At 41.5% G+C, this 10,881-nt stretch overlaps 1 protein-coding gene across 2 annotated transcripts; it reads right to left on the bottom strand.

Annotated features, from left to right (window-relative positions):
• Positions 1–687: 687 nt before the first annotated feature.
• Positions 688–10,533, bottom strand: MRPS33 (mitochondrial ribosomal protein S33). Of its 2 annotated transcripts, XM_036328535.1 has the most exons (4): positions 10,419–10,451; positions 7,271–7,338; positions 4,364–4,605; positions 688–1,147 (listed from the first exon to the last, which is right to left on the bottom strand). In XM_036328535.1, exons 3-4 carry the CDS (start codon positions 4,576–4,578, stop codon positions 1,042–1,044), a joined length of 321 nt encoding a protein of 106 aa, XP_036184428.1. In that variant the 5' UTR covers positions 4,579–4,605; positions 7,271–7,338; positions 10,419–10,451; the 3' UTR covers positions 688–1,041. The 2 variants fall into 2 exon arrangements, with proteins under 2 accessions (XP_036184428.1, XP_036184427.1); XM_036328534.1 differs by lacking the exon at positions 7,271–7,338 and having other exon boundaries at positions 10,419–10,533.
• Between the last annotated feature and the right edge of the window lie 348 nt (positions 10,534–10,881).

Raw genomic sequence — 10,881 nt, 5'->3', positions numbered from 1 at the left:
TTTCAACTCCTTGAACAGGACTTCTTACCTTAGGTGGTCTCTGTGCCTGTTTTACCATCGTTTTTCTTCTGCCCCACTCTGATTCATCCTTCAGAGCCAGCTTAAACATCATCTCCTTAGGGAGGCCTTCTTTAAACTCCCTACTGACGTTTGGGCCTCTTGCTATCGCTTTGGATCAATTTGCCAACCTTCCACCCTCTCCTAGAAGTCTGGATTTTTCCTTTGTAGCATTTAATACTATTGTATTTACATAATTAGGTAACATTTCTTCCACAAGGCTGAAAGTCCTACCAGGTAGGGACTGTTTCTCTTGCTAATCACTGTATTATCAGGACCCCAGTACCTTGTATACAGCAGATACTTAATATTCTCTTACGAGGTATATACTCTATTAGATATTCTCAAAGGATTGGGTGGAGAGGCACATAAAGTTTGAGCTTGGAGGTGGAGACAGTGGCTGAACAGCCAGAGATGAAAGACTTCAGGGCTTATGGGGAAGCAAGAGAAAGTAATGAGACTAGTGTGCTTACTTAATGTTTCCCTCCCTTTCCCAACACCCCACTCTCACCCCACACAAGCCATTCAGCAATAATCTATGCATTTATTTCTTTTTATATATATATATTTAAAAATGTTTTTATTGATTTTTAGAGAGAGGAAGGGAGAGGGAGAGAAACACTGATGAGTGAGAGAGCAACATCATTGATCGATAGCCTCCTCCATGCCCTCCACTGGGGATTGAGCCTACAACCAGGAATCCAATCGATGACCTCTTGGTTCCTGGGTCAGTGCTCGGCCTCTGAGCCACACCGGCTGGGCTGCATTCATTTCTTTAGGGAATGTGGTAAACCTCAGATTACAAAACCAAGGCCAAAATAACTTTGCAGAATTAGAATGTGGTCAAGAAACCGGTCACACTTTAACTGGATCAGACTTCAACACGGAGCATTTGTGTTCCTCATTCAACATGGAGAAAGAGAATAAACTCTTGCTTCTGCTCTCAGTTGCAGAGGAGGAAGTTTCTCTTCGCACTGACAAACACTATTTCTTTTTTGCTGCTCTTTTTCCTTCTCCTTTCCTTGGTTTCCCCTTTCCTCGAAGTTTCTTCAGACGTCTCTGCTCCTCCTTGAAGTCCTGATGCTCGTCTCTGAATGGAGAGAGAAAAAAGCCAGGATTTTACAGATTGGAAAAGTACACCAATCTAGCACTGTTCCCTTATCCGTGGTTGGCAAACAGCGGCTCGCGAGCCACATGCGGCTCTTTGGCCCCTTGAGTGCGGCTCTTCCTAAGCCTTAGGAGTACCCTAATTAAGTTAATAACAATGTACCTACCTATATAGTTTAAGTTTAAAAAATCTGGCTCTCAAAAGAAATTTCGATCGTTGTACTGTTGATATTTGGCTCTGTTGACTAATGAGTTTGCCGACCACTGCCTTAGGTGGTTGTGGTAATTAATCCATGACTTCTACAAAGCACATGCTCAGCTTGGTGAACAGAAAGGATGGGGAGTCCCCAACATACAGATTCACTGTATTCCAAAAGTTCACTTCTAAATTACAGTTCCCCTTCAGAGAAATAATGACAGTTAATTCTTGGGCCAGCCTGTAAACCTATGGAACTATGATACCACACTAATAATTACCCAAGTTTCCCTATTATACCAAGACAAAATATGAGAGGAGCAGAAAGTGGGTAAAAGCTTCAACAGCTACACACAGACCCTGAGAATCCCAGGAATTAGCACCTACTACAAGGGGGAATAGTGTGGAGGAAGCTGACTTAATGGCAGTAGACAGTTCACAACAAAAGGCTCAGGCAGATGGGAGCCAAATCAAAAGACAGGTACTCTAGGGATCAAGGCAACCAGGACTATATGTACAAGCAGATGGGTGTAAGATGAAGACTGCCCACGATGTGTAAAAATATCTGTATTCTGCAATCAAATACCTAGAGAACAGTGGTGTTTAAATATGTAAGCTCGGGAACCCATTCGAACCTGGTTTCAAATCACAGCTCCGCCATTTAGTAGCTGCGTGACCTTGGATAAGCGACCTTCCCTCTTTGAATCTTATTCTCTTCATCTGTAAAGTATGGACAATAATAGCATATGAATTAAATGTCACAGAGGGTTTTGCTGGCCAATTTTTAACTTCCTAGGCTGTTTTGAAATAGTGGTTTTATAGGGTATGTTGTTTCAGTCCATGAACATGATGGATACAACATACCTCTTTGGGATTAGCTATGATTGCCCCAAATAATCTATTCTCAACAGTGGCCAGAGTAATTCTTCTAAAATCTAAGTCACATCCTATCACTCCTTTCTTCACAGCCCTGCAAAAGGCTCCCCATCTCACCCAGAGCAAAAGCCAGAGTCCTTCCCACAGCCCTCAGAGCCCTTCATGATCTGCCTGTAGTCCTACCGCTCACCCCTTGTTCCGTGCTGCTCCTGGAACACACCAGGGGCACATCTGCCTCAGGGCTTTGCTCTGCCCTTGCCTCTGTCTCGAAAGCTCTTCTCCAGGTTCCGCTGGGCTCACTCATCACCTTCAAGTCTCAGCGTAAACCTCATCTTCTCAATGAGGCTAACCCTGACTATCCTGTTTAAGACTGTGATCTACCTGCTCCCCACTCACCCAGGGCCCTCTCAGCACCCTTGATCCTGCCCAGCCTGCTCCACTATTTTTCTTTCCACAGATGTCCAACTTTGTAACATACCACATAATTATTTACTGTTTTTCTGCCTCTTCTACATTCCCTTCCCCATTCCCATCCACACCCAGCCAGAAAGAAAGCTTCAAAGGCAGGGGTCTTTGTCTCCGTTGATGAAATGGCCCAAGAACCTGCTAGACTGAATGGGTCACTGTTTTTGAGAATCTGTGCTTCCCTCCCCCTTGCAGGCTTGGAGTAATATTTTATTTATTGTAAACTGTCTAGTTTCATCCTGCCTTTTGCCACAGCAGGCGAGGAACCATTTACATGAAAATAATTATGCTTTTCTATGGATAACAAAATGCTAAGTGTTTTTTCCCGTCCCCAAAGATAGGCAAGGCTTTATTTTTCAAACAAATGGAGAGTGGCAGCAAATAGGTACATTAAGTAGCTGAATGTGATTTTGTTATGGGTTATAATTTTCTATTCAGGAGATCTGCCTTCCAGTGATATTTTCTTTTCGGTCATAATAAAATTAATTTTTATTTTCTGAGCCCAGGCTAATGGCAAGGGAAACTGTCCCCAAAGCAATACCATAAGTTCAAATATGCATGGATTATAATCTGTAATAATATATTAACTAAGAAAATCTATCCTATTTGTTCACTGTGGCTCCCTTGTGCCCATCATAAGTGCCCACATGTGGAAGGTACTTCAAAAAATATCTGTTGGATAAATGAATGCAGCTATCTGGAATGAACTAGTAATTTTATTACATTAGAGTGAACAGTCCCAAATTAAATTTTGTTTTGTTGCCCTAGGCAGGTATTTGATATATTTTATTTCGAGAGTTGTATAGTGTTCTGAGCTCCCACTTCCTATATATACTCAAACATACAAATGCAGGAAAGAGCCTACTACTTTTACTATTATACATTATTATTCTATTTTAATAGCTTACATATTACAATTAAAGGTGAACTACACCTCATTTAGACCATGTTAGCATATTAAAAAGTGTACCAACTAAAAATGCCAGAAAAGGGTGGAAGGCAATAAGAACTCCAACAAAAATTGCCACCAGGGAAGAAATGAGGCTGCCCCACACCAGCTAGGAAGCAGATCGACCAACAGGAACCTGCTCAATGTTTGGACCAGTTTTCCTCCGCATCCGCTTAGAATGCTCTTGACCAATTAAACATCTCGCGATAGCTCAGTATCTAGTCAATGTTAAATCACATTATGGACATAATTAACTTATGTCTTCCAATAAGTGCATGTTTCCCTTTATTTTTGGTAGGCTCATCATGGATATATATATTTGTTAATCCTCACCCGAGCATATTTTTTTCCATTGATTTTTCAGAGAGAGTGAAAGAGAGGGAGGGGGGAAGAGGGTGTGTGAGAGAGATGTATCGACTGGTTGCCTCCCATACATGCGCCAATTGGGTGGATTGAGCCAGCAACCAAGGTACTTGCCCTTCACTTAGAATTGAACCCGTGACTGCTCTAACCACTGAGCACCCGGCCGGGGTCCCATCATGAATATTTTGAAAGCCTCCCTCCCTCACCCCTCCCCCCAAACTATCTTTTAGACTAGCTGGTCACTATTATAAGAACCACAAAACTATAAAGATGGAAAGGCTATTTTTCCCCCCTTTTCTGATCTACTGCAATAATCCCTTACTGGTTGCTCTTTGTTTTTTTGTCATTACCTGTAGAGGCCATAAAAACGCAGTATCCCCATGAGCGCAAAATAAGTGTTGTGATTTGGATACCAGTCATATGTCTCCTTCCTCTTGGCCAAAGGCTGCTCACTAAACAGTTTCACCACTTTCATGGATTTGGAATCAGTAGGCCTGGCAACTTCACCAAATAGCCGGGCACTCAGGCGAGTCATGCGCAAGGCATATTCTGAAAGTGAAGACATTTCTGGGGCAGGAGGGAGAAAGAGTCCCTAAAGAAAATGAAAAGACAAATGGGTTAGTGTTAGACATTCACAGATTACTGAATGAACACTTTAGAAAGCGAAAACACAGTAAGTCATACGTGATTCTGTCCATGTTGTTGGCAGGACATGCCTTGGAGCTGAGAACATCCACAGTCCAAGTGGCTATTTCCTTTGCATGTTTTATATTTGCAATTTTTACATTTGGTGTTTATATACTATCGCTCTTGCTCTATGCCCTTTCTTACAATGAACTATTTTGTGATTCAATAAGTTATGGTCAGTTTACCTATTTGTAGGCTAGATGAGGGCAGAGAAACAAGTTTTCCTACCACAGTATTATTATACCTTCAAAAACACCCACCTAAGCAGTCTACAGAATAAATATGCTGACTGCTTGCCATCTAAAGGTTTAATCATGGCAGAGAAATAATTATGCTGTTGTCTTTATTATCAGCCCTTTGAACACTGATCTCCTCAAGGGCTCCAGATGGCTGCGAACTGCTAATGAGTTATGAGGTCATTTAGCCTCTAGGTTGCTGGATTGAATTCTGCTTAGAGACTGAGAGCCATTTGGGAAAAACAAAGATAGTGGTCTTACAGAAATAAAGTGAAGAGCTCAAAAGATTCATTTTATTCCCGAATAGAGGGCACTTGTGAATTGTGATATTGCTTATCTTCCATCTTCTATATTCTGCTTTAATGCAAACTAGCTAAGTCTTATTAGCTGAAAACAGTAACTTGTTCTTCAGAGGTGTGGGAAGCCACCGCATGCCAACACTGTCATGAGCATGCACCAAGGAACGCGGGACGCTGATGGACCTTGAGCGTTAGCAGGGCTTATGCTAGGCACCGATTGTTCATGTTGAGATAGTGGTGTCTCAAAGCAATCTCCTGACCTGATAGCCTCCAAGTAAATGTTTACTGGACCTTACTGATCTTTACTGACCTTTGAGACTGTCTGCTGCTTGTTTGCCGTGCTTTACTGAGGGCAAGATGTGTATCTAAAACTGAATAAGAAGCGGACTGCCCTAGCCGGTTTGGCTCCATTGATAGACCATCAGCTTGCAGACTGTAGGGTCCCAGGTTCGATAACAGTCAAGGGTACATGCCCAGGTTGCGGGCTCGATCCCCAGTAGGGGGCGTGCAGGAGGCAGCCAATTAGTGATTCTCTCTCATTATTGATGTTTCTATCTGTCTCTCCCTCTCCCTTCCTCTCTGAAATCAATAAAAATATATATTTTTTAAAAAAAGAAGCAGACTAGGCCAGGACTCAGTGAGCCTCTTCATGAAAGAGGTTCCATCTGCCTCCCCTCCGCCCAATGCCGCCTTTTTTTTTTTTTTTTTAATATATTTTATTGATTTTTTACAGAGAGGAAGGGAGAGGGATAGAGAGTCAGAAACATCAATGAGAGAGAAACATCACGATCAGCTGCCTCTGCACACCTCCTACTGGGGATGTGCCCGCAACCAAGGTACATGCCCTTGACCAGAATCGAACCTGGGACCTTTCAGTGGATGCTCTATCCATGGAGCCAAACCAGTTAGGGCCCCAATGCCTTCTAAATTCATATTTCTTGTATAGCATTTTCATTTGGGCATCGGCCCCTCCTTCAGATCCTGAACCTAGCCGTGCAGGTCGAGGCAAGAGGGATAGAATGTTCAAATAGGTATATAAATGGTATCTGTAATATGCAGAAATCATAGCTAAAATACCAAAAATTACATAGGTGATACATAAAAACCAAGAATGCTCTGGTGAAATAACTATCTTATTTCATTCCAGTTAAATGTAGGTAACTATTGGCAGAATATGCTAATTTGACATTTTTGTACATAGTGAGATGAGAATCTATGCTAAGAGACCATCTTGGGGGATAGTTCAGCTGGGATAAAAAGGAGTTGATCTCCAAACAGAAAAATGTCATAAACCTGTCTTGAAAAAAAGGTGGAAAAATAGACAAAAAACCCCTCCTAAACAGGAAGGGTGTTAAGTACATTTCAAAATATCTAGTGCAAGAAAAACAAAACCAAAAATCAGTGTTTAAATTAAGGAATATTTAATGTGTATGTCAAGATCCATTGAAAGAGCAGAGACTGGCCTCAAACCAATTTAAGAATTATCAGTCTCAAACCATTTATCATTCTGAAACCAACCAAGCAATCTTGGGCCAATAGTGCCACCTGAAGGCCAGCAAAGGGACAACTGTTAGATCCAAGATTCCTTTGCCTTCCCCTGACCCCCCAAACCAGGAATCTGTGCAAGTCTTGCTGTTTCTTTTTCCTTTTCCTTTTAGTTCCCAGATTCACTTCTCTCCCAACTCTTGCTTCATTATCTGGATGGGGATGAGTTGGGGTTATATTTTCATCAATGAGAGAAAAAGGTCATTAACTGTTTAACACAGTGATTTTCAAACTGTGTGCCGCAAGAGTTTGTAAAACATGCAATACCTGACTATTTAGTCAGGGACACTGACCTCTTTTCCTTTATTTAATTTTTTCGTATATGTCCTGAATTTTCATAAGATGCCCTATACACACATTTGCTACTAAAAATTGAAATAGCACATCAAAAAACTTGTTACAACTCAAGTTTTTGAAAACCAGAGAATCTAGTTAATGCACCCTGCACTAATCATGTTGTAGCCAAACCATCCAATGTATTCTGTCTTACATTTCTTCCATACAAGTTACTTGGTTCTCATTCTTGATGTTGGGTTTCATCTTACTGACTTCAGGCTTCTAAAACACAATGACAACATTCAGACCTATTAGTGCTTCTTTGGGTCAAATAAAAAAGGAACTGAAGTATACTGAAGTCATTTAAATGCAATCTAAATTGATTCCTGGTATCAAGGTAGACAAGAAAAAGACCATCACAGAACTTCTATCATAGGTGATCTAAATATTAGTATACAGTCTATCCTAGCAGAGTAGTTTGCCTAAGCTGCTGCATAATGACTTAAAATTACTTGCAAGAAAAAAAAAAGTACGAGAACAAGGTTTATGTCCAAATCGACTCCATGTTATAATTCTCCATGATATTATATTATCAGAAGGATCTCCATGATATAGGCAATGACAGCTACATGTAAATCTTCTGAATCTTGATTCAATCTCAAGTTTCCTCTTCTGTAGGTCTTTTTTAAGCAAAGATCTAATAACTTGTAACATCCTTTCTTTCAGAACAGTTCCTCACTCCACGTCATCTCCTATATAGCATGCCCTGATTCAGCCCCAGTCCAACCCCTTTAAGTTTTTTTCTCTGTCCTGCTGTTGGGGTGAATGTTTTGGTGGAAGGGAAGGGAATTTTGTAGTAGGGCTGAGAGTCAAGTTACTAAGTCCTTTGCTAGTACTTGAGTGCCAGCTGAATCTTCTTCACAGGGAATCTGAGAAGACTCCGGGGTCCAGGGTGGGTTATTGGAAGTCAGTCACAGCCTGAAGTTCCTCCTGAATTCCATCTCCAAAGAGTTCAAGCAGAAAGTGATGCTCAAAACTCTCAAATTGCTACAAAGTCCCTCTTTTCCTTTAGGTTGTCAAATAAAATGACAACAGTCAACACAATAGCTGTCCGGTGTGGGTGAATCAAAATTATACCTATTTTTTTTGATCAGATTGGCAAAAAAATATACATATTTTGGTGTGCCACAGAATTTTAGTAATTAATGTGTGCCATGAAATGAAAAAGGTTGAAAACCGCTGGTTTAATGTATAAACAAAAATAGTTAGCAAGTTAGTGCTTTAAACCTCTAAAGGCCTTGCAAATTTTGTGCACTGGGCCTCTAGTAGCTTATAAATCAAAAGGTCTCATTAGAATCCATTGGAATGTGATTATATCACAAAATCCAAGTCCTCAAACTTTTATGATGGAGAAAGGGAATAAATCTTTTCAAACCTGAATCTCTTACTAGGAACAGAGAACCACTTGCTAAATAGAAGGAAACTGAAAATGGTTATAATTATCAATTACTGCTTTGTAGTCTCCTTCCACATAGCCCATATGTGTCTGATTAAGAATGGCATAGGAACTTGATGTTCTTTTTCCCCCCTCCACATAGGCTAAAACAGCTTAAAAGTTTTGCTGTCCATAAATATTGGTTCTAATCCTGGCAAACTGCCACTTTTTACTAGCCTTAAGTTTTTAAAAAATTCAAATGCCATATTTAGGACTTTTTAGGGCCTTGCTATGCCTTTTTATGGATTCCTTCCATTTTATTTTTTAAAAAAATCTGATGACCTTGTTAAAGGCATTAAAGTAAAAGGCAAATATTTTACATGTCAATTAGATTTTTATTCACATGAAGCCATTCTAAGAGGTACAATTAAATCACTTTTCTTTAAATGTGAACTAAATAAAACAGTATCATGAAGGAAAATTAACTGGAGTTAAAAATGGTAAGCAAAAAACAAATTACTCAAACATATTAGGCCCACATAAGGAAATTCCCATATTTTTACTTTGGCATAAAAGGGCAAGTTTGATTTTTTTTCTGATACTTCTAATGCACTGAAAAGGTCAGGTTCAATGTTTATTTCAATACTGGTTTCGAATTAGGTTTGCCTTTTTTCTTTGAAAAGTGCTGGAGTTCTTAACTTGGATATCCCTTGGCGTGGTGAATCCTGTGGAACTTTAAAAATGTATGCTGAATCGTTCGTGTGCGTGTGTGTAAATCTTGCTGGGGAGCGCTTTCTCCAGTTTCTCAAAAACCAGTGGTTAGAGGAGAGCTCCAGCTCTGGAGCTGAGAATCTGGGTGGAATTTTGCCTCTGTGCTTTCATGGCCTAACCTGTTAGTAGTAGGCACTGCACTCCTGGCCTCCGTGTTCTCATCTGCTACATGAGGACCGTTACACTGCCTCCTGCGTAGTGAGGCTGGCCACAGAACTCACCGTCCAGCGCCCGCCCTCATCATCAGCTGGCCCCAAGGAACTCACACGCTGTGCACACATGTTTCCAGGAAAACACTCTAAACACAATGCTTTCTTATTTTTAAAGCCCGGTACTGACCATTTTACTGGGTCTCAGAGACATCAACGGCTCTGGATATACACTGAGTGGCCAGATTAGTATGACCACCTGACCTTTGTAGGCAAATTAGCTATAATTTCGCGCTGAAGTTGCTAGAGGGCCAGATCATTATAAATAGGGAAGCAGGTTGTTTACCACGACAGAAGTGATTTTTCCCCCCGAAGATATGGGTAAGCAACGCGATTTATCAGCCTTTGAATGTGGGATATATATATATATATATATATATATATATATATATATATATATATATATATATATATATATTTTTGTATATCAGCTTTATTCAGTTTAACAAGAACATCCCCAAAACCCTCCAACTGACTGGATCACACCTGCCTGTGATCGAAGGAACCGTGTCACCAGACGTCGAATCGGCAGGGTATTTCGCGAATATTTTTCTTAAATATCACTCTATTATATTTTACTCAAGCTGCTAACAAAATTAATCTGCATACCCCACACAAAGCTACGGTGCAAAAAGCCATCCGGTGAGCACAGAAACGGAGTCTTGAAAGCTCCCTAATCAAGAAGACAGTAACTGCGCCGGAGAGGAAACTAGGCTAGCGTCCTTAGTTTAGAAAACCCCCCAATTTTCGCATGAAAAGGCCAAGTTGTTTGTATGATACCGGTGAACCTTCCAAGCTGCTTAAAAATGAAACTGTCTCCTTCTATTCTCGGCGACCCTACAAAGTTGTGGACCCCAACCCTCCCCCCCCCCCCCCGCCACCCCCGCCCCTACAAGCCACCGCCCATACCGCTCTACAGACCCCCACAAAGTCACGGACAGCCTTACCCAGTGGTGACCTTCCTCTCCCACGCGCCCTTCCACCGGAAGGCCCGCCCCTAACCCGGCTCCAAGTCTCGCCAGAAACCGCTGCGGAGAGCAGTAGAGAAACGAAAGCCTGGGGGCTAGAGGGGAGCCCTAGTGGAAGACTCGGAGCTACTAGCGCCAGACCTGGCGCCTGCGCAGTGAGGCTAGCTCCTCCGGTGTGCGGAGCAGTGAGGACTAGGTGGTCGGGGTAAGGAAGGAAGATTAGCTTTCCTGTAAGGTCCTGCGAGGTTCGCTAACCGTGTTTTGCTGGAAGTGGCTACACAGCTGCCCCCCAGATCTCTGAAGCAGTGGCTATTGTGTGTGCCTTGTGGTGGAAGATGAAATGCACTTTCTTTTTTCTTTTCCTCTTCTTTTGGTGTTACTCTCTTTTCATCCATCCTAAGCCTTGACTCTAGGGAGTGAAGTCTTCGGCTCCACATGGGGT

Source organism: Myotis myotis, unplaced genomic scaffold (assembly GCF_014108235.1).
Source record: "Myotis myotis isolate mMyoMyo1 unplaced genomic scaffold, mMyoMyo1.p scaffold_m19_p_11, whole genome shotgun sequence".
NCBI classification, from domain to species: domain Eukaryota; kingdom Metazoa; phylum Chordata; class Mammalia; order Chiroptera; family Vespertilionidae; genus Myotis; species Myotis myotis.
This window is presented reverse-complemented; position numbering and strand designations above follow the sequence as displayed.